Here is a 24,478-nt window from a genome sequence, read left to right as displayed (position 1 = left end):
ACTAAACTATATTAGTAGCTTTGCTTAAAAGATTATCACAATTTATTCACAGAAGTCTGTAATCACTGATTATTTCTCAAAAAACTAATAAAATATAACTGATCAGGTAATTATTAAATATATTAAAATGGTCAAATTAAATACAGATCTTTGCAAAAAAGGTATTTTATAGTGATTGTGTGCCTATGTGAACTGATTGAAAACCTCATTATTTGGTGGTATTAATCAACTGATTTGTCTGCTTTTAATATTTTAGTGTTACACTGACTTTCATATCTTCTTGAATAGGGGAAATGCAGGGTATACAGTTTAGAACAAATAATATCACAGTTTCATTTTTTTTGCCATCAAGTCACAGCTGACTTATGGTGACCCCATAGGGTTTCCAAGTCAAGAGACGTCCGGAGATTATTTGCCATTGTCTGCCTCTGCATCGTGACCCTGGTATTCCTTGGAGGTCTCCCGTCTAAATACTAGCCACGGTCAGGGCTGAGAGTGTGTGACTGGCCCAATGTCACCCAGCAAGCTTCCACAGCATGAGTGGGGATTTGAACCTGGGTTTACCAGGTCCTTAACCACTACACCACACTGACACCTTAACCACTACACCACACTGGCTCTCAGAGCTTCATATGCAAGCCTTTAATTACAATAGTTTTCTGGGATGGTGCATTCTGTGCTGATCTTACTCTTGCAAGCAATTTTTGTCTCTTTATGCCACATCTTGATGCTGACAGCACACACAGTCCATCACGTTATGTCCCATTGATTGCTAAGGGAGATTTGAGAAAGCATTTAAATCTGCCCCCTGAAATCAGTGGAACTTAATCTTAGCTGGATGGTAGCAATTGAATATAGGCTAACAAAGTCAAGAAAAATTATCTTTATTAAATATCATCAAGATGCCTTTTGTATAAATGATTGGTGCTATAACCCACCATGGATCTATGCATCATAGAAAGAGAGCAATACATAAATAAATAACTTCAAAAGCCTAGCAGGTTGAAAGCACTTCAATACACAAAGCACAATATTGTCTATGTGAATGTCAAAGAACTGCTTTATCAAGCTAACTTGACGTCAGAGCATTTGAAAGCGGCTGTGATAAATTATTTACACCAGATTACATTAACAGAGATCTGCACCACTACCTCGGTTCAATCATTTCTCACTCTGCATTGCTACTGAAACTTATCTCCAGAGGGCTAAGAGAGGAGACTAATTCACAGAAGCAGCAGTTTCAGGTGTATCTCTGGTAAGTACATTATATAAGTACACTGCATACATTATGCAACAGTTCCCATTTATTATTTAAAATATTTTAAATAAACTGTATTGGACTTCTCAGTAAAACAACAACAACGCAATCAGTATACACCATTCAAAGGCTCAGGATGTTTTGCAAACACTCAGTCCCCTCGTAAATGTCTAACATAAACCTGGTTCATGCATCTGTCATAGTCTCAAGCTGACATATGCTTGTTCACATTAAAAATTCCATCCATCATGTGGGACAGCATGAGAGGCTGAGGATTACTCCCATTCCCAGCTATATGTAAAATCTACGCACTTGGGCCCTGTGTGAACCAAGTCTTAAGAGTTCTGGTTACTGCTGTATAAATAGGCACCACAATCCTATTTCCTACTGAGAATCTGGATCTTACTCTCATTTGTGCATGGGATTATCACCTACATTTTATAAATATGACATGTTCTCATCCACAAATACAAAATCTCCACCTAAATGTTCTGTATTTAGGAAGCATCTCCGTCCTTCATTACTGACCTGTGCAAGTGGCAGAAAAGGCCCAGGATTCAGCACAAAGGAATGATTACTAAGAGATTGTCCAAAACTAGTATGTAGCATGCATTACTAACCAGAAGAATGAGTTTCCAGTTCCATAGCTGTTATCACCCTGTTTCTGAGCTCTGACAGTGAGATCAAAGTTTGATCCTGCATTTGGCCAAGAGAAATAGAACATTCCAGAATTCAGAATTTTCTTCAAGGCAGCAACACGATCCTCTTCCTTAGTTTCTTCCTGGAGAGGACAAAATTCTGTTGCTGTGATTTTGAAAACTTCAGCATCAAGGATTTTCCCCACTGACGTACAGCCTGTCACGAGGACCAGAAAACGGAGAGTGGTGCTGCCTAGAAAATGACAGGTAAATCACAGTTACACAGGAGTATAAACTATTATAAAGGGAGCCAGGCAGTCTCTTGAAGTCATTTACATTTTGCCTTTCAGAAAAAGACAAAGAAGGCCTTGTTATTCCTACTTGTTTACTAAAGTTGGGGGGGGGGGGAGAAGAAACCGAAGTTCATGTACCATACAGCTGAACTGCTGTATCCAACTGGGACAAGAAAGCATAGACAAGAAAGAAGTTTATCTTGGGACAATAAATGTTCTCCATCCCAAAGACCGATTAATTTAACCTGCTAGAATGTGTGGGTAAGAGGATATTTATTTATTTCATGTATACCCCAATTTTCTCCCCAGTGTGGACCCAAAGCGGCTTACAACATTCTTCTATCCTCCATTTTATCCTCACAACAACTCTGTGATGTAGGTTAGGCCAACAGTGTAGGTTAGGCCAACAGTGTGTGACTGGCACAAGGTCACCCAGCAAGCTCCTTATGGATTTGGACCTAGTTCTCCAAGATCCTAGTCTGACACTCTTAACCACTACACTGCGCTGGCTGTCAAAGTCCCTTAAACTCAATCTTTTTAAAAAATTATTATTATTTTCAATATGAGGATACAGAAGGAAAAAAGGGGAAAGACATTTAGGGGAAAAGAAAAACATAATTGCAGATTGAAAGTGCTCAAGCTCAGTTGATTGCTCGTACCCCCAAAATACTGGCTATAAAGAAACTGAACTAATCTAAACAATTATCAGTATTGCACACATTTAATGAAGAACATTACTAACCACTATAGCCGCTTAATTGAAATAGATCTTACTTGTCTGCTATGTCTGTTGTTGCTATGTTAGCTGTATCCACAGTACATAATACGTCAGCAGAAGGTAATATCTACAAAAAACATTCTGACATCTTATAGAAGCAAGCAATTATCGACTTCTTGAAAATATACTGACCATTATCGTTCATTTATATCTTAAGATTGCCCAGATCATCCAACATACAAAAATATGAACTGATTTTAGATCACAAGTATTTATCAAAGAGGGGTTGCCATCTCTGTAACCTCAAGCAAAAATAGAACAAGAACAAAGGGCCAAAATGTCTGGCACATAAACTTCCAACACTAGGAAATATGCTGAAAACTATATTGTCAAGGAATCACAAATTGCAATCGCAGTTGACAAGGAACAATTGCATACATGTATAGGTCAAACAAGCTACAAGGAATGCGAAGCGTTTAACAAGTCAAAAGCAACGGGATAGTAAAACGCAATGGGCTTCTGGTAAATTTAACCATTTCATAGCAGCTTTGTCAAGCTTCAGATTCTAATGGGCTTCCGGTAAATTTTCCCATTTCATAACGGCTTTGTCAAGCTTCAGATTCTTCCATGTGCTTGAGAATTCATTTCTTGCATGAAGGAGTGTACCTTCCTTGTAACAGCAGACAGCTAGTTGAAGCGTCTCAACAGTTCCCCCACATTATTCCACACAGTATCTAACAAGCCATGGAAGGAGAAACATTACTTCCAGCAAAGCTGCCATAACAGCAAGGAAGCTTATTTGTGGGTAACACAGAAGACTATATTTGAACTGACAAGATAACCAGAGCTGTGGTCTAGCCAATTTCACTTCTAAGGGGAGAAAAGAAAACAGCTCCTCTAGCAACATGGTCTTCAGCCCATGGGTTAGGACACTCAAGTGGCTCATAGAGTCCCATCTGCTGGATCCCTACAAAATCCCTATAAAGCTGCAAGTATTTGCTGCCTTTTGGAAGGATCTGCTGCTAGGATACATGAATAGAGAGCAAAGGTGCTGTTCCTCTTGACTCTTTTTGTAGGCATGCTGAGCAGCAGGTCAGGAAGGCGAGGTCACTCAGCAGAGGAGAGGATTCCTTTCTAGCACAGGCACATTCAGGGATCTCATTCCTCACAAAAATTCTCCCTTACTTGTCAGCTTGGCCTCCTGCCATCTCATGCTGTCCTAGCCAGACCTCTAGTTGCTCCATGCGTACTTGCAGTGCAGAGCTCCCCTCCCCATCAATCATGTCATAGCAGAAGCTCTTCTTCCTGGCATGTCACTCTGATGTCATGTGTGACTTCATGTCGTGTGCTTGCTGTCCAGTGGCTCCCAAGCTGTCAGCTGGTTGTTAAAAGTGGGTCCTAGGTCTGTAAAGGTTGTAGACCAATTGCTATACAATGTGCTTTGGCCTTATTTTGTTCAATTTCACTACAAAAGGAAGACTGTTTACTAGAAGAGCACCTTTCCCTAATGAATGACGTTGGCAAGTCTATGACCCTGTTTAGTAATCTGTGTTTACTTCCAAGTATCTCTGCTTTCTGGGAAAGCTCTTGTCCTGAGAAGCAAGGTATTAACTCCTATTTTGGCATAGTTTTACTGCTTTCTGCTTTGCCAGTCAACTGCTATATCAAGCAGCAGGCAGAGCTCTCTTAGCCTGCAGACCTTCTCTTCTTCCACAGCCTGCTACTTCAACCAGCAAGCCAAAATACTGACCTGCAAGTTAGTACAGTACTGCTTTTTACAGAGCAGATTGCAAACCCATGAACAGGAAGTTAGCAGGACGAAGAAGGGATGGAACAGAAATTAAGAGGAGAACTAGTGTGATGGGAACTGACTGGCATTCAGATATGGTCTCAAAAACAGGAGGAAAGAAAGAAAATGGAAATTTAATTCTAGATAGCGAAGCCACTGTGAGCTCTCTACTGAAAATTTCATTTAGAATATTTATGCCATAATCCAAATTGCATTTTGCACCTCCTAATTTGCAAGTATAGCAATGCAGCTTGTCTCACTAAATCTGTTTCAGTGGCTGAGAAAAACCTTCTGCATTGAAAAAAGATATAAACCTCAAACAGTTGTTTCTGGTCATTTAGCATAAATTTCTCCTATATGAAATTATGTCAATATACAGTTCCAATGGGACCACATTAAAGTAAAATGTCTCTTGCCAAAGGCCAGGAAAATATAAATATTACAGAAATAATGAAAGGGCAGCCTCTATACAATCAATAAATTTTCTTTTATACCCCCTCACATTCTACACTGAGAAAGCAACCCTAAAAAGGTCTACCCATAACCTTACTAGTCTATTCAACTGGGCTTACTCCCAGGAAAGTGATCTTAATTGCACTGTGTCACAGTTGAAGAAGGTAACTGACATTGGTCACCCACTGTTATTAAGTGGTTCAAGATCAAGCAGGTTTTCTTATTTCTGTCTTAGATGCTTTATGCGTTTAATTTTGGTCATTCTGGAAAAACACATTTGTTAAAATGTAGGCTGTCCATATTTATTTTTTAATAAGCTAGCCTTTCAAGGAGGGTCTAAATTGTGCTTTATCTGTTACTTTTTTTCAGTCTTTATTCTGTAGTTTTATTGCTATTTTAATTGCTTTCTGTTTTAAACCATTAGAGCTTGTTTTGAATAGAGAGGGCCTTGATGCTCCATGCCTTCACCTGCTAACCCCAGCCTCTTCATACACAGCCTTGTGCCTGCAAGGAAGCTTCCTCAATGCTTCCTGGCTCCCTCAGTCTCCCCAGGATTTTAATTTGACAAATATTGCACATATGGATGGTGTTTTCCTTTCTTCTTTTCCCTAAGCAGCGTGAAGGGTTGGTGGTGGAGAGTGCCGTCAAGTCACAGCTGACTTATGGCTATTCTGTAGGGTTTTCAAGGCAAGAGAATGTTTGGAGGTGGTTTGCCATTGCCTGCCTCTGCCTGGGCTGAGAGAGTTCTGAGAGAACTGTGACTGGCCCAAGGTCACCCAGCAGGCTTCATGTAGAGGAGTGGGGAATTGAACCCGGTTCTCCAGATTAGAGTGCGCCACTCCAAACCACTACACCATGTTGGCTCGGTAAAGGTTTAGAGACAGCGTTTTATGGTCAGGGTTTTTTTTTTCTGAAGGAATGCTGGAGGCTTCCAATGCACCTGTAATATTTGTTTATATTCAAATGTTGAAGTGAACATAGGGGAGCATGCAGATCCCCAGCAGATTGTGCTAGTCTTCAAAGCAGCATCTCTTCCTCCAACAGCAACAGCACAACTTTGGAGGGCTCAAAGCTACTTTTTGTTACAAAACTCAAATTGCAAACCTGTGCACATTTACATGGGAGTGCAAAACGGTTTATCCCAATACAATCATATAACCCAGTGGCTGGGAGTCACAAATTTCAGTAGCTACTATACAGACCCTAGTCAGATCTTCACTTGACAAGCATTCTCATCATAATGGAGGACCTTTTATAATGCACAGCAGAGCCTTTACTTCCTTTTCTTCCTTGTTTAACCAGGGAGGTTACGGTATATTGTTGCTAAATTAAATAATATGCTTCTTGTCTGGTTACTTTATGAGTGCTACTAAACGGAATCATTTAGAATGTTGTCTGTTGTTGGTTTTGCTTTTGTTATATTTTAAATCACAAAAAAATAGAATGCTCTATAATTTCATTTTTCAAACTTATCTGAAGACATCTGTTCTTGATGAAGGTGGGAGTGACAATTTCCAAGAAGGATTAATGTGCACCCTTTCTACTGTTATAAGGATGCTTTAATCTGGTTTTATTGGCTTTTATAGATGTTGACAGGTTTATTTTACTATTTTTATCTTTGTACACTGGCTTGAGAGGCTTATGGCAAATGGCTGAAACTACAAATGCCAGATCTGGTTTTGTGAGGGGGGGATTGAGGGAGGCATTCAGCCTTGTTCTCTGCCCATATCCCAGTTCTGAAGTATTGGGCAGTGTCTCTTAACACCTTACTTGGTTCCCTCTCATTTTTACAGGATCGCCACGGCCATCGCCCCTTTAAGCACCCTGCTCACCCCACGTATATGCAGCACCACTTTAAAATGTCAATAGCCTACCACATATTTAACAAGCAGATTTAGGGGATCACATTCAGTACTTGAAGCTGCGAGCACAGCTATAGCAAATACAGTCATTTGAGTCTTTTGGGATAACAGGCTGCGGAGCTTTTGAATTCTGTCATGTAAGGCCCATGCTTATAATGGATAATTGGACTCAATGCAGTATGAATAGAAGCCAAAAACTACACCTCGAAGGGCCCTCTTGATTACTGGATGCACATTTTAAATGCTTGTTCAGTTTTACATTTTTTTACTATTGGGTTTAATAAAAGTCATTGCTTTAAAATACTACTTCCATACAACTGAATAAAAAAAGTCTACCCATGGTTTGTAAAAACCAGTGACTCTCAGGTAAGAATATAATTCAAAGAAGCAAGAAGAATAAATGGCTAATAGTGTCTTGTGTTTAAACACCTGCTATGAAAGCAAACAATAAAAGGAAGCTCTGAAGACATATTGAATTCATCTTCAATTCCAGCTAAATTACAAGTCAGAATCACAGGCAACAATGGGGTCAGTTAAGAAGCTTTCACACCAGAAAGGAGTTTTTCAGTAATACTTTTAACCTGCCAACAAAATATGTAATCCTCTTTAAGTCTTTTCAATTTGAATTTGAGTTACTCACATTCAAAGACAAACCAGTAACTGCTGTACTACAAACATCTACTGTAGTAATCCAGATGCATGCACGCACATTCAGAATGAAAGCAACATATGACATACATATTCCTCTATATCCCATTATTCATCACAAAGACCAGGCAACGCTAGCAACTCTGACAAATTCCAGTGTAGAGGCAAGACCCGCAGAGAAAGATGTGCTGAATGGGCTCGGGGGGCATATGGGGAAGGTACGTGCCACCCACAGCATGAATAAACTAGTTTTTATTTTCACTTTGCTAACCTCCTCTGTGATGCTGTCTTGTGAAATACATTATAGGCACACGCTTAAGAACAGACTTAATAGTCTTCTCCCGCCTTCATTACAACCTATTGTGCTGTTCTCAACATTCCTGTTATGAAACACAGCAAAAAAGGCTCCTGTATTCACAATGTCTTTCACTGGATATGGATATCTTGAAGACTCCTTCAATGTTACCCTTCTGAAAGTGATGTCGAGTTACACACCGCCAACTTCTTTCCAATACTGAACACCGCATCAGAGGTAGAAGCTCTTATTGAGAGACAAAGTGGGGTGGCATTACCTTCCGCCCACTGTTAGACATAGATGCAGGTAAATCCAGATAACCATCAGCACCACATGTGAGAATCAGGGACAGGGAAACAGCTAGACCTGGAATAGCTTTCCTGATCTCAGTTAAGGGAGTGAGAGCTCAAAGCACTGAAAGAAGATCCTACCCGTGCAAAAGCAGAAGACCAGGCTCCCACTATTTATACCAGGCCTGGCCAATCAAGAAGCTTCATATCCCAATTTCCTTTCAGGCCTGAACTAAGCTCTGAGACCCAAGTACTCACAGTCGATGTTAGCTCACCAGACTAGATATCAGCCTCAGCCTATACGGTTCTTGGTTCAAGTCCTGGAGATGCAAAGTGTAGTTGTTATAGCTCATCTAATGCACCAAAACATTTAGGACAAGTCCTCTCTACTAAGCAAATTATTTCAACATCTATACATCCGTATATTTAACCTTAGGTCTGTGTACTAGACTTAGAAGCCTATTTTCTTAGCATGTTTGTGTGTGTGTGTAAAGTTCCGTCAAGTTGCAGCTGACTTACATGTACAGTACGCTATATAGTCTAGGCCAACTGTCTTCAACATTTCCTGGCCCAAGACCCACTGAATGAATGGCAAGCACGTCGCAGGAAGTCATATGACAGGAAGAGGGGGAGCTAGAGTTATGTCGTATTGCATTGTTTTATACTGTGTAATCCACTTTGAGTCTCCGCAAGAAAGGTGGGCTAAAAATAAAGTAAGCAAACAGATAACATCTCATCAGCCTCAATGCTAGTTAGTACCACAGGCAGAAGACCAAAGCAGCCAGGAAGTACAAGCAAAGCACTAGGAGATATATCACAGTGAGGAACTAGCAAAGGGTCCAAGCCATGGTGGAATCCTCTCCATCACTGAGTGACCATGCCTGACCATCCTTCTTCTCTTCTCAGCATGCACGCAAAGAGAGGCAGGAGACATGGCGCTCTTGTTTTCTGTGCAGCAGGTCCTTCCAAAAGGCAGCCCAAAAAAGAGGTAGCTCATGACCCAGCAAATGGGGCTCTGGGACCCACTTGGCAGTCTTGACCCATGGGTTAAATACCACTGGTCTAGACACCACCATTAGCCTACTGTCCTGAAAGCATAGAAATGTATTCACAGTAAGCACTTACACATTACTGGCAAATGTCTACAGGCATACCTCATTTTATTGCACTTTACTTTATTGTGCATCGCAGAGATTGCATTTTCAAGCAAGTCTATCGGTGCCATTTTTCCAACAGCATGTGCTCACTTCGTGTCTGTCACATTTTGGAAATGCTCGCAATATTTCAAACTTTTTCATTATTATTACAGCACATTTTTAAGGCATAATGCTATTGCACACTTAATAGATTACAGTATAATGTGAACATCACTTTTATATGCACTGGGAAACAACAACAATACTAATTGTGTGATTCACTTTATTGCGGTGGTCTGGAACCAAACCGCAATATCTCCAAGGTGTGCTTGTACTACAATAATGTGCATCCTTCAGAGTCTGGGAGACTCTCCCTTGCTACAGATCCTGGACCACCTAGGCATTCTACCTTATATTCATTTAACTGGTACAGCATCCAACTGGTTCCCCCATTGAAGGAAAATCATCATATGGGTCAGCTGCTGACTGCAGCTCGGTCATAGTTTTATAGCTCAGTCGCCCCAGAGTTGCACAGACTTCTCAACCAAGGTCCCCCATTCACTAGTCCCACTATCATTCCTCATTCTTTTTTATGGGTAAAGCTACCACTACAGCCTTTCTCACTCAGTCAATGTCCTTGTTACAAATGCCCTCTTCCCTCTATAATCAAATCCTGGACTAGTTTAAGAGCTGGTGGCATCCCATAGATATTGTGCTATAATTTGGCCTGAACCAAGTCTTCTTTGGCTCTGGTCAGTGGCCACCATTGACTGTCGATATATTGTAGGAATGCTCACGGTCAGGGACATAAGATATGTTCTGTACCACCCTGTGAGAAGTTAAAACAAATACCAGAAACATACAATTCACATTCTACCTTAAGAATGATTCCTATAAATTAATACTGATGAGGCTATTTAGTTGTATCTTACTCATTATGCACATGACTACCACTCACGTCGCTGTGCACTGTGCTGTACACCAATATAAATACAGATTAGAATTCACTTTGCAAATTGGTAGTGACTAACGTAAAGAATATTGGAGGCAGAGCTCAGAAGAACACACATGGCTGTTGGTTCTGCTTCAGCCGCTCCTAACAAAAGAAAACACTGGGATCTAGTGAGTCATCCTATAACTGAGTTATCAGAATAAGGGAATGCTTTGGCCTTTGAGAAACATTAACCTGGTTAATCAGCTTCACAAAATCCAACAACCTTCTAGTAGAAATGCAGAGCAATGGAGAAAGCTCATATCACTGCGGTAGTGTAATGGGAATTGGGGAGGTTTACATCAGTTATTTACCTTTATTATTTAAAATGTTTATATCCTGCTTCTCCTGATGTTCAAAGGGGATTACAAACATTAAAACATCACAAAAATAACCTCTCCAGAAGATTTCAGCGGGTTGGCAGACTGGGTTTGTTCAGGAAATATCTATGGCTGTACTGTATGGGGCTTTAAGGCTAAAAACGCACTTTGAATTTTGCCCGGAAACAGAATAGCAACCAACACATTTATTTTAATACCAGTGTAATTTATACTTTTTCACTACTGTCACCCTCCAAAGAATTAAAATAGTCATTAACTAAGCATTTGCAAGTCGGTTTAGCTGAAAGACAATCACTAATCGGGGAAACATTCCTATTAAAGTTGTAGACTCAATTCATCCCTTAATGAAGAGTCCAATTACCCACCCACTCACCTACCCATCACACACAACTGGTCTCCAGTGGCAAGAGGCTACTATGATAAACATATGACACTAACTTTTTGCAGCTCTCAGTTTATATCATGCTTCCTGTTTGATTAGCCTCTCTTGGCTAAATCATGCTCCATTTTTTTATTGTTTTATAGGCCAGCTAGGCCAAACCTTTGGATTTAAGCCTGTCTAACCTACACAGTGACTAATACATATTTCACAGGGTTCTCAGCCTAGTGGCGGGTTTACAGTGTTACGGCCACGCCTTGAATCATTCTTTATCACCAGGCATTTCAAAAAATACTTGGCATGCTCTCAATGGCTTTCTGCTCTCCCAGAGGGCCTCCTTCTTTCAAAGATTGTTCCTTTCCAGCCAGCAAAATACATGGTGTTTGTAGCAAGAAGCAAACAGTTAAAGAAATCCTCTCAAAGTTATGTATAGAGAATCAGCACCTTCTGTACACCGGAAGTTATTTACTGGAAGGGATATACAATTTAAAAAGTGCTGACTTAATTCAGGAAGAAACTAATCAATGAAAATCAAAAAAACACTCTGAAAACAATGGCTAGCCATGATGGTATGCATTAGCCAAGGTTGGGCTTCAGGTTTACAGCACCATAGTCCAATTCAAATCCTCAAAACTTCCTGTGGACTATTATACTGTGGATAGGATGGATCATCTCTTCGCTGTATGTATTAGCCTGTTGTCAATGTATTGTTTTATAGTGCTGTAATACCATTTTTCTGCATTGTATCTGCATTTTGCATCATGTCTAATATGCTATGCTTATTCTGATTTCTGTAATTCTAGTCTTAGTACACTGCTTATTAGATGTCTCATTGATTGTGTTGACTTACACTGGGCAATCTGCTTTGAGTCTCAGTGAGAAAGGTAGACTATAAATATAGTAAATAAATAAATGCTGACATTTGCTTGTTTTCCACTAGAGACCCCAACACCCCATTTGTGGGATACGGGAATCAAGACCTTCTGCCTAACTTCCCGTAATAAAGTCCACCAATCACCCCAATCCTCTAAACATTTTGCTTTTGTTCTGTCTAATCAGAGTTGGCGAGGTCTTCAACCAGAGATATATATGTCTGTCCACTTAATGTCTCAAAAGGACCAAAGCAACTACAAAACCATCCATCTCACCAGTTATACTGGCCTCCTCACCCAGTCTTCCTCTATTGCATGTAGTAAGCAGCTAAAGGGATTAGAGGAGACGAAGGAAACTGCAGTGAATGTACCCAGTTCCAGGGCCTTGGAAGGTACCATGTCCCAACAAAGACTTCACAACCCTAGTCCATACAGATTGCTGCGACATGGAATCCAAGGAAGGAGCTGTGCTGGAAATTCTGTGTTCAGGAAACGCAAAATAGAAGGTGACCAAAACTAATCAGAGAACATCGCTAATTGCTGGGTTGGAGTTAATGATGAAAAACCATTTCAAAATGGGGGAAATACCATTAGTTAGAGCTGCTGACTCTTGGCTTGAAAACTCACTAGGGTTTTTATATTTTTAATTGGCTTTTAACTGCTGCAAGACAGGCAACAATAGAAGAGGTGCAGCTTTCCCCATCACATCTCCATGGCAGAAAAAGCATCACGTGTTGTGTTTCCATCGGCCAGGCAGCTGTTAAAAGCACAGAGCCTTTATCCGTATAAAAGTGACAACAACACCTCTTGTCCTTTTAATAGCTACTTGTCAGGACAAAGTTCAGCAAGTATCCTTTTTCCTGCTGGTCCAGTGATGCAATTTGAGAGGTTTCGCCGATTGAAATCTCCTTCCTGACAGTTACAAAAAACCCAAAGAAGTAGGTGGCCATTAGGCCAATACTTTACAGCACGTTTTATTGAGAAGCAAGTCCCACTGAATGGTATTTGTGCTTGGGACCATAACATTTAAAAGTTCACAAGATGTTATTATTTAAAATCGAAACCCTCAAAACTATAACTGCTCAACAATTTCCTGCAACACAATGAAGCATCAAACTCTACAACTTTTATAATCAATATACAAATGTCCTACGAAGGTCAATCAGAAAATAGTCTCAATTCAACCAATATTAATGCACAGATTACTTATCTGATCGTCCTACAATAATGTTATTTCAACCCACTACTTACCAGATTTTAACTGAAGTTCTCCTAAACATCCATAACCGTCCATGAGCTTCTCATATTGTCCTTTAATTTCTTCCTTCTCTTCTGGAGCTGAGCAAATCATATAATAAAAGGCATAAATTCTTGCTTGAGTTTTCATTCTGTAGCAATACATACATAACAGACATGGGGGAAATGCCATTTCTTTAAGCATACATTTTGGGCTTAAAAAACAAACAAACTATAGCATTCTGTTTTCACTATACTCAAGCACTAAAGATGACATTTGGTGCCCTGAGGTATTGTGGTAAAATCTAGGGCTAACACAGTATATGAAATTGGATTTGAAGACTGTTAGTTAGGTCTGAGAGTATGAAGCCTGGAGAGGAGAAAAGGGGAGGGTCATTACACAAGGATTGTTGCAATAACATAATCTCTGAGTGTACCTGTTTTCTTACTATGTAGATAAATTTCTGGTGTGTCTTGCATTGGTACCTAATATCACTAATAGCTTACAAGATGATGGTGGTTCATACAATCTATCTTGTTTAAGAAATGTTTGGAGTTTATAGAAGAAGCAGGTGTGAACTTAATTTTTGAAATTCCGAAAATATCACTATTTTGACAGGGGATATTATGTGGTAATTCAAATATTCGCAAGATCAAGTTTTGCGTATTAAAAAAAGAAAAAATAGTATGAGATTCAGACCTCTAGGCACACAGATGAAAAAAATTAAAGGGTAATTAAAGGGTTGCTATGCAGAGGAAGGCAATGGCAAACTACCTTTGTTAGTCTATTGCTTTGAAAACCCCATGGTGATGCTTGCTACTAACCTATTTACTATAAATATTTAACATTTACATGGCATCAACATTTATGAGATACCTAGAGAAGTGAAGTGTCTGGAGCAAATGCTCTTCTGACCCTGGAGGCCCATCGAATGTAGCTCTTGCATTTTATCAAATAAGGGAAATATAAAACAACTTCGTATAACTTCCGAAACTAGGGACATTGCACACTGTGAAGATAGATTCACTCATCTTAGCACACTTAAGCTATTTAAAGGCAAAGGGGATACCAGTGCTGTAACCTAGATACCAATTTTTAACATACAGATGTGAAAGGGGATGCAACTACAGCATCTCCAGTTCTGTTCCACCACTAGTCCCATTGACCATCCACCTCCGTCCTGATGTCTGTGGAGCAACATAAACTTCCCATTTGTTTTAGGAGGTAGGACGGGAGGGGTTGGGTTATGAGAATTGGGAAGAAGTGGGGTGAAGAAAGCTGTGTCTGCATTCTCTTACACATCTGTGACAAGATAAGACAAAATCTCTTGGCTGCAACCTAGCAAGACTAACTAAAGTAGATGTAACATAAAACTATATCAATCAGAACTGAGATTTCACTTCATGATTGAACTCTAGAATGTGATACCACCTTTATGCCTGTATCTATGTACACTCTTGAGAGGGAAGGCAGCATGGTACAGCCCGATCTCAGAAGCTAAGAAGGGTTGGCCTTGGTTAGTATATGGATGGGAGACCACCAAGGAATACCAGAGTTGCTATGCAGAGGAAGGCAATGGCAAACTACCTTTGTTAGTCTATTGCTCTGAAAACCCCATAACGGGTGGCCGTAAGTTAGCTGCGACTTGATAGCACTTTTCACACACACATGTACTATCTATATATGTACTATCTATATAGTAAAGCCCTATACTAGAAAGTGTAAAGCCCTATACTAGAAAGTGTAGTGCTAGAAGCCTTCATATGTGGCTCTTGGTCTCCATCCAAGCCTTACCGTGCATTCCTGAGGTTGGGGGCCGATTCCTCTTAGGAGGTGGCGTGACTTCGCCGCCAGCATAAGTGCGTCTAATCACAGAACAAGACGCACTTACGCTGGCAGCTTATGTTGTCGGCTGAGCCTCTGCCGCCACAGTCTCCCCGTGGAGCAGACCACGGCGGAGACTTGCAGTGCCGGTGTGGGGGGGCATTCCCAGGGCGGGCTGGGGGGGGAGGAGCTGCCGGTAGGCAGCTTCCTGTCCCCTTTTGCCCCATTATGCTGGCGCCGAGAACAGTGTTGCTGCGCCTGCTAAGCCTCGCTGTTCTCTATGGGGCGAAAGGCCCCGTTTAACAAAAAAAGCAGCGAAAAGGCTTTTTTTTTTTTTTTGGCGTACAGGGAACAGCTTTAGGAGGCGGCTCGCCTGCGCCTTCTCCCTGCCGTTCCTGTACACCAAATCTCAGGAATGCGCGGTTAGAGTTTATAGCTTTTAAGAGATGAGGGAAATGACACATCTGAAATACTACTACTACTACTTAATGGCTTGGGGAAAAGCAACAAGAGAGCTCAGTGAATCTCTGAAATCCATGTGAAAATTAAACAACACATTAAAAATCTGTAGCTATTGTATATAATTACAGTTAATTCTGAGAATGTTGCTGTGCACAATTACACTGCATATAATATAACACATGATGCTGCTCAGAATTATAGTTTTCTGAATATGAGGCTGACTTTCCTAAGAAGGAACAGCTTCTTGCCAGGGTCCTCCCTAAATCTCTGTCTCCCTCCACCCTGTGTCTATGTGCCTGTTTATGGAGTCTGGAGATGAAAGTTCACTGAGTCAAAGGGCAAAAATGCACGGTTGCTTTAGCCTCCTTTATTCCGTTTCAGCCAGGATCGAACGCATACGTTTGTGCCGAACGTGCGTTCGATCCTGGCTCAATCCTGGCTGAAACAGGGAATAAAGAAGGCTAAAGCGATCATATATTTTCGCCCAAAGTCTCTTCCACTGGTCGCTGTGTGGACTGTCACAGTTGGGATCTAATGGCACAGCCCTTTGTGCCTGGGGTGGGGACCAGCTCATGAGTGGGGAGAGGACAACACAGACTCACCGGGCTGGGAAGAATCAGGCCACAGCTTTATTGATTACAGGTTTCTCAGGTCTTGCCTAGCTCTACCACCAAATCAAAGGAACCTGTGATATGTGCATCAGTCCAGCTCCGAGATCATCAAGCTCTCTGTCGTTGCCCTTTGCAGATATACCATCCATTCTTTAAAGACTACCCTGCTTGTGAGAAATTCCCAGGTGCTCAATCACCCCACCACCATGAGCTAGAACAGCACTTCCCAAACCTTTTGGGCCACCGCCCCCTTGATTCCACAAACTCAACCCCAGCGCCCCCTACCCTATCCAACAACACAGTTGAAGGGGCCCACCTCTAGCGCCCCCCTGCTGCCCCCTTGCCAATCCCACCTCCCCCAGGGGGTGGTACTGCCCACTTTGGGAACCACTGAGCTAGAACAAAGGCCTGGAGCACCTGGTTGAATTTCCGCCATACGCAATCAATTCTCTTGGGGTCCCATGCACCCCACCATTCCCTCCTCTGCAGGAACTCAGACCAAATGATTCTGACATCTGGGAATCACTGCAGGTACAACTCCAGGTCTGCTTGGGCTGCTGGTCCCTGCGGGTGGGCTGCAGGAAGCTGCTTGTTAACTACTGACATTCTTGCTTCCCCCCAGGCACCAATGGCCCTCCAGCTCATGGCTGGATGCCAGTCTTATTTTGCATTGGCATCTTTATCCTTGAACATCCTTCTTAGAGACACTAAAGTCCATCATGGTATAGCGGTTAGAGTGTCAGAGAAAGATTTGGGAAACCCAGGTTCAAGTCACCACACTGCCAGAGAAGCTCACTAGGTGACCTTGGGTCAGTAACCAACCTCACAGGGTTGTTTTGAAGATAAGATGGAGAAGGGGAGAATGTTGTAAGCCACTTCAAGTTCCTATTGGGGAGAAAAGTGGGGTATAAATGAATTCAATAAGTAAATTAAAAAAAAACTTGGTCCTATGTGGTCCTACTTCCTCTTTGTCGTCATGTTTCTGTTTCCTAATTTCAAGGCTACTGAGTAGGCTGCCTTTTAAGCTTATTCAATCTCGTTTATTTTTCTGACCGAGGTAATTTATGCATGGTCGCTTTACCTCCTTTATTCCCTGTTTCAGCCAGGATCAAAGTAACCCGGGTTGGGGAAAACTGTGCATTGGCTGGAATGATCAGGGACGAAACTGTGTGCCAGTGGAGGCATGAATACAGAAAAGTAGTCTCCCAAGTTCAAATCAAGTCCCACGCCTTTAAATGCTGCTCTGTAATTGGCTTACCTCGCGAGAGAAGATTTCCTCCCCCCACCCAAACCCAACTGCCGCATAAAAAAGCATTTTAAGAACAAAAAACGGAGCAATCTGAAAGAAGGGGGGGGGGAGAGAAATCCAAGCCTCGTTTTAAAAAAGCCCTTCTTTTGCTCAGAAAGAGCTCCGAGATAGCACGAAGCACCTGAATCCCTGCCTCTTTACACACTGCTTCGTGATTGGCTGTGAGAGAAGCCAATCTTCTGTGCTTCCCGTTTGGCTATCTGCATGCTGCCTTGAAGAGGGGTTTGGAAAAGGGTGGGGTGAAGCTCAACCCGAGAAAGTTGTATGCTCGTTCAGTGATTTTGGAATGAGCCAGGATGAACAGTTTAATTCGGGCCAGAAGAGGAATGGGAAAAGCCGGGTTCATTTTGCATTGAAACAGCGTTGAGCTTCCAAGGAATGAGGTAACGTGCATACAGAAAAATTTGATCCTGGATGAAACAGGGAACAAAGGAGGTTAAAGAAATCATGCATAAATGACCTGAGTGACGCGTATAAAAAAATGAGTTCAAGAACACTTAGACTACAAACCTAAGAACACTTTGCTGGTAGTAAGTTCCATTGAATAAAATTGGATTTATTTCAGAGTAAAGGCAATAAGAAACCCCTTAATTCAACAAACACAGAAATTCAAAGGAGGAACTGTGTATCCAATGTGTTTAAAGGTCACAGCAGATGTGACTTGGGAAATCCATGATTAGGATCTCTTGATGTTTTGTAAAGCTAAGAAGCAGACTGCTTGACACTTGGGGAAGGGGAGGCATTTCACCTTTTCCTTTCATGTTTCTTCAACAACAACAAAAGCAAGAAAAGTACAGAGATCAAACCTGCCTTTGTCCTCTGAGAGAGTAACAATTTAGATCACTGAAGAGGAATGGGAGGAAAGGAGAAACCCTTCCTGACCTGATTAATTAACAAAGTAACTGGTAGGAGCTCCTTTTTTAAAAAAATCACAAGCTTCTAACCATTAATCTGATTTGACTCCCTGGTCTTGAACCCACACCAAGTTGTACAAGTACCCGAAAGATTTTGGAGATCTATCCTATTCATATGTTAAGCAAAACAAAACAAAAGGAAAATCAGTGAGTAGGGACCCATCAGTACTGTGTCTGCCTGCATTAGCCCCAGACTCCCATCATGCCTGTATATTCTGGGACATAACAAGCAACTGAAGTATGGTATATGTATGCAATGACCAAAGGAGACAGGCCTGACCATGTATAACCTTGTATAACCGTTACTTTTCATTTTTGATGGGTAAGGACTTCCCCTTATTAGGCTTACAAGTGTTGGAATTTATACCTGTATGTCAGGTCCATGTTATGTTAAATGTGCAGGAGGAAACACATGTGAGAGCCTGCTATCCCTTGCCAACAAACACACTGGATGAACCTGTAAGAACACCTTTAGCTCAGTCTTAGCATATGACATTCTGAGGAATACTGCCTTTTGAACATAGAAGTTTTATGTTGGTCAGCTTGTAAGTGGGACAAGTGAGCAGTCCATATGAGCATAAAGGCCTTTCTATGGTCGCCTTACCATAACTAAGTTCATATGGGAATGTAGCTGTAACTAAGTGGGGGTCAGGGGGTCACAACAGAATTGCTTCCACAAAGAGAATTTGCTCTGCCCTGGCTCACAAACTGGTGTTTTTCAGAGCATACAAATCTCATCGCTCTCCAATCATTGCTATTCTGTCCCCATTTGTGCTTTCCCCTTGTTTGCCCTGATGTTTCCAAAATCTGCTTTGTTTCAGTCTTTCTGGAAGGATTAGTGGGTTTGCCCACAGAGTAGATAGAAAGGTGTGGATTTCTGAATCTCCCTGTCAATATCCAGTGCCATTTTCCTCCGCTTGTGTTCACTCGTGCCCACAATTTCCCCTCACCTACCTCCAGTAAAAGCCCGGTGGCACAGAGTGGTAAACTGCAGTACTGCAGTCCAAGCTCTGCTCATGACCTGAGTTCAACCCCAACGGAAGTTGGTTTCAGGTAGCTGGCGCAAGGTTGACTCAGCCTTCATCCTTCCAAGGTCGGTCAAATGAGTACCCAGCTTGCTGGGGGTAAAGGGAAGATGACTGGGGAAGGCACTGGCAAACCTGCCTAATAAACGTCGGGATGTGACGTCAACCCATGGGTCAGGAATGACCCGGTGCTTGCACAGGGGACCTTTACCTTACCTCCAGTAAGCTTTTAGCCAGTTTTTTTTTTAAGGTAGTAGGAATATCGCTATAGCACTGTAACACTATCATGATTATCTACTGCTTTTTTTAAAAGCTGGGGAAAAACATATGACAGTGAGAGGGGAAAATGGCAGGCATGAAGGATTATAACGGGTGTCTAAGCAACTTAAACACTGAACTATCATATTGTCCATGGCGTTTACTAGTACAAAACTGCAGTGTAGCACATCTAGTACTAAAGTTCTTCCACATTACTGGGAAGCAAGAACCACTGAAATCAGCAGGCATGCTCGTTAACACAAAATTAGGCTCACTTGATTTTAGACATTTAGAAAGTATGTGTGTGGGTTTTTTTATGTTATTAAAATTAGACTGAGAGTGCTAATTCCCACCCCCTCGAGTCACCGCTGACTTATGGCAAACCCATAGGGTTTTCAAGGCCAGAGACGTTCAGAGGTGGTTTGCCATTGCCTGCCTCTGTTACGACCCCAGTATTTCTTGCAGGCCTCCCATCCAAATACTATCCAGGGTCGAGGCTGAGTGTGTGTGACCGGCCGAAGATCACCCAGCAAGTTTCCATAGGAGAGTGGGGATTCAAACCTGGGTTTCCCAGATCCTAGTCTGACACCTTAACCACTACACCATGCTGTCTCTCTGAGAGTGCGAATACACCTTAGAATAAAAGTTACATGGCCTTCACATGGAATTTTTAATCTCTCTAACATGTGATGTTTCTAATTTCTCCTGCATCTCAGGAACACTGACCAAACAATAGCAATGCAAATATCAAACTGTTTCCTCGCTACAGGCCTGCACAACTTTCGACCTGCCAGGCTGAACACAGCCCACCAGCCAGGTGTCATCACCCACCATCTCCTGCCTGTGATCTGTGCTAAGGACTGCATGGCTAGAGGGGAAAGGGGGTGGAACTGTCAAGCACCTGACAGCAAGCAAACTGCCCTCAGCTTTGGGGGCTCAACATGCCAAGCTACTTCTACAATTAGTTGATAGGGTTGCCAACCTCCAGGTATTAGCTGGAGTTCTCCTGCTATTACAACTGATCTCCAGCCGACAGAGATCAGTTCCCCTGGAGAAAATGGCCTCTTTGGCAATTGGACTCTATGGCATTGAAGCCCCTCCCCAAACGCCACCCTCCTCAGGTCCCGCCCCAAAAACCTCCCACTGGTGGCAAAGAGGGACCTGGCAACCCTATTAGTTGAGGACCTCACAGGAAGTGATGATAACCGGCAACACCTGAGGTCACAGAAGGAGCAAAGATCTCCTACTCCTGATGTTTGAAAAACTGGCGCCATGTGGTGTAATGAAAAGAGAAAGCTCCATTCCCGCCACTTTGATTACCCCCCTCAGCCAAGAGGCCAGCAAGCCACACCGACCAAGAGCAGCAATTGCCTCCAATGTATCCGTGCACGGGGATGGACGCAGCAGGTGCGACGTGGGTAAAAACGAACGGGAGGCTTAGCCTTGGGTTTGCCGCTCTCTAGATGCACCATTTCCCCCCATCTGAATTCTCAAACCTCTGCATGGGGGGCTTATTTTTAAGTCTGGAGAATTTGGCTGGGGGAAATGGTGCATCTAGAGCAGTGGTTCCCAACCTTTTTTTGACCAGGGACCACTAGGACTTTTTTGTTCGGTGCAGGGACCCCAAGGTTCAAAATAAAAATTCCGAGAATTTGAAAATGAACTTTAATCATAACTGTTAGTTAAACATGAAGCTTAGAATAATATTTGAATATATATTTTTATAATAGAGAACTCTTAATTGAAAATATTAATTCATTATGGGTTTATAACTTTGTTTCGCGGACCTTAATTTAGTTTTCACGGACCCCTGGGGGTCCTTGGACCCCCGGTTGGGAACCAGTGATCTAGAGAGTGAAAAAACACCAAAAAAAAAAAAGGGAGGGGAATCTTGATGGAACTCAACTGAAAAATGCTAAAATTACAAATGTATAAATTTGAATAAGGTGCACAAATAGATTAAAAGCATGAAACTCCTAGTAAAGACAAAAACTCACACATTAAACATATACAAACATGTGCTGCTGCGATGTACAATCTTTCAGGGATCCTTTTTGGATCTCATATTGGTCAATGGAAGATTGTACATCGCAGTTGCACATGTTTGTATATACTGAATGTGTGAGTTTTTGTCTTTACTGGGAGTTTTATGCTTTTAATCTATAAGTGTAGAAAAGGGCAAGAGTCCAGTAGCACCTTAAAGACTAACAAAAATATTTTCTAGTAGGGTATGAGCTTTCGTGAGCCACAGCTCACTTCTTCAGATACAGCTAGAATGTGAATCCATCTGTCTTTAAGTAGAGGAGAGTGAATTCAGACAAGCATTAGTATGTAAATGTTAACAGTATGTAAATGTGAATAGCAGGCGTGATGGGATTAGGGGTGGTATGCAGAAGCGTCTGTGATGTCCAGGGGAGAGATGGGTGTGGAGAAATCAGCATTGGTAATGAGCCATGAATGCAAGGTCTTTATTCAGCCCAGGTAAATGCATTGACTTTAGTTTGAATATCAACTGTAATTCAGCAGTTTCTCTTTCCAATCTCCCTTTGAAATTCCTTTGTAAGAGAACTGCTACTCTTAAATCTGCGGGAGAAAAAATAGACACCACTGTACAGGTATCGGGAGATTTGGAAATCAGTTCAGGAGTGAGAATAATAAGGGAAGGAATACAAAGTGTAGCAATTGCTACCCTTGCTACCCTTTGTGGGACGTGCACTTGTCCTTTACCCGTTGTGGGATATATAATGTAACCTACAATTTGAAACGAAATATGTAGAAAAATATGAAGGACGTTTACTGAAGGACTGAAGAAGAATTGCTAAATAGCTAAGAATTTGAAACGGCCGTATCCTCATAAACTGGTGGTTTCTATCTTACTACATGATATCTATCTTCAAAAGAATAATTTGTACTCATACCTGAGACAACTTTGAAAAATTACTCCTTTTGTACATTTACTTATTTATATATAGCTTTTGTAGGACTCTTTGTGCACATTGTCTTGTACTGTCTCTATATCCATGTAGTAGCTTATAAACATTTTTGCACTTTATTGTTGAAGGCTTTCACGGTCAGAGTTCATTGGTTCTTGTAGGTTATCCGGGCTGTGGCAGGCATCTTCAGAGGAGTAGCACTGAAGGACAGTGTCTCAGTATATTACTCTTCCAACCCACTTGACACTGAGAGACACTGTCCTTCAGTGTTACTCCTCTGAAGATGCCTGCCACAGCTGCTGGCGAAACGTCAGGAAAGAAAACACCGAAACCACGGTCACACAGCCCGGATAACCTACAAGAACCAATTTTTGCACTTTGTTTAAATTATTCTCGCTCCTGTACTGACTCTTAAATCTGCAACAGAATGCCCTGGAAGGTTGAAATGTTCTCCCACTGGTTTTTTGAATATTGTGGTTTCTGATAGTCTTTAAGGTGCTACTGGACTCTTGCATCTGAAGAAGTGGGCTGTGGCTCACAAAAGCTCACACCCTGCCAGAAAATATTTGGGTTAGTCTTTAAGGTGCTACTGGACTCTTGCATCTGAAGAAGTGAGCTGTGGCTCACAAAAGCTCATACCGTGCCAGAAAATATTTGGGTTAGTCTTTAAGGTGCTACTGGACTCTTGCATCTGAAGAAGTGAGCTGTGGCTCACAAAAGCTCACACCCTGCCAGAAAATATTTGGGTTAGTCTTTAAGGTGCTACTGGACTCTTGCCCTTTTTGACTACTGCAGACAGACTAACACGGCGACCCACTGTGAATCTACAAGCGCTGCATCTACAGAGCGGCCATCCCCAGGCAAAACCGGCCGTGCGCGTGAAAGATCACTCCCTTCTCCCCCGGCCCCCCCCCCGCCCCTTCAGACCAGGCACTCACTGAGGGTGGCGACGGTGCCGGCTTCCAGCAGCAGGCAGTCTGGGCGGCCGCGGGCCTCCAGCAGGGCGCTCGGCGCGGGCTCCTGCTTCCACAGCAGCCGCAGCCCTTTGCTCAGAGCCATGGAGGCGGCTTTCCGCGGGGGGGGGGAGGAAGGAGACTTTTGGGCAGCCGTTCGCCCCGCCCCCTCCTCCTCCTCCTCCTCCTCCTCGCAAGCTGTTAAGGCGTTCAAAAAAAGAGGCGGGGCCGAGAGGGGGACCGTCGCCCCGCCCCCTCCTCGCAAGCTGTTAAGGCGTTTAAAAAAAGAGGCGGGGCCGAGAGGGGGTCAGTCGCCCCGCCCCCTCGCAAGCTGTTAAGGCGTTTAAAAAAAGAGGCGGGGCCGAGAGGGGGTCAGTCGCCCCGCCCCCTCCTCGCAAGCTGTTAAGGCGTTCAAAAAAAGAGGCGGGGCCGAGAGGGGGACAGTCGCCCCGCCCCGGGCTGCCCGAAGACGGTTCCCAAGGGAGAAAAAAAAGGGGGGGGGACACAAGTCTCCACCCCCCCCGAAAAAAAACGTTGGAGGAAGGACGGGTTACAGCGCTCAGAAGCAAAACCTCGCCTGAGGTAAACGCCCCGAGGTGTTTCCCTTGTGGAAAGTAAGAGGAGGAGGGGGACTCAGCCGGCTCCTTAGCCCGTCCCGGGCGCTTTCTGAGGCCCAACCGCCGCTCGTCCTTCCTTCTGTGGCGGTGAGGCCGACCCCCAGTCCCCAAATTCGAGGGGGGGGGGAGGAAGCAGGGCGGGAAATGAGGCTGGCCTCGAGGGAGAGGTAGACCTTCCCAAAGACTTTCTCCCTCGAGGCCAGCCTCATTTCCCGCCCTGCTCCCTGTCTTCCCCCCCCCGCCCCGAATTTGGGGACTGGGGGTCGGCCTCACAGCTACAGAAGGAAGGACAAGCGGCGGTTTGGCAGTTTGGCCTCAGAAAGCGCCCGGGAGCAGCTTCTTGCGCCGTTTCCGGACTTTCCGTTTCCTTGT

General features: G+C 42.9%; 1 protein-coding gene across 1 annotated transcript in view; it reads right to left on the bottom strand.

The window, feature by feature from the left end:
• The window catches only part of SYNJ2 (synaptojanin 2), an 81,462-nt gene extending 57,867 nt beyond the window's left edge, over window positions 1-23,595 (bottom strand). Inside the window, exons 1-3 of the mRNA XM_056853602.1 lie at window positions 23,475-23,595; window positions 13,215-13,301; window positions 1,879-2,149 (exon numbers count right to left, since the gene is read on the bottom strand). Coding sequence (XP_056709580.1) covers window positions 1,879-2,149; window positions 13,215-13,301; window positions 23,475-23,595 — 479 coding nt within the window. The remainder of the gene's footprint in view (window positions 1-1,878; window positions 2,150-13,214; window positions 13,302-23,474) is intronic.
• Between the last annotated feature and the right edge of the window lie 883 nt (window positions 23,596-24,478).

This window comes from Euleptes europaea, chromosome 7 (genome assembly GCF_029931775.1).
Source record: "Euleptes europaea isolate rEulEur1 chromosome 7, rEulEur1.hap1, whole genome shotgun sequence".
NCBI lineage: Eukaryota > Metazoa > Chordata > Lepidosauria > Squamata > Sphaerodactylidae > Euleptes > Euleptes europaea.
Note: the sequence above shows the minus strand (reverse complement) of the source record. Positions and strands in the feature narration are given on the sequence as shown.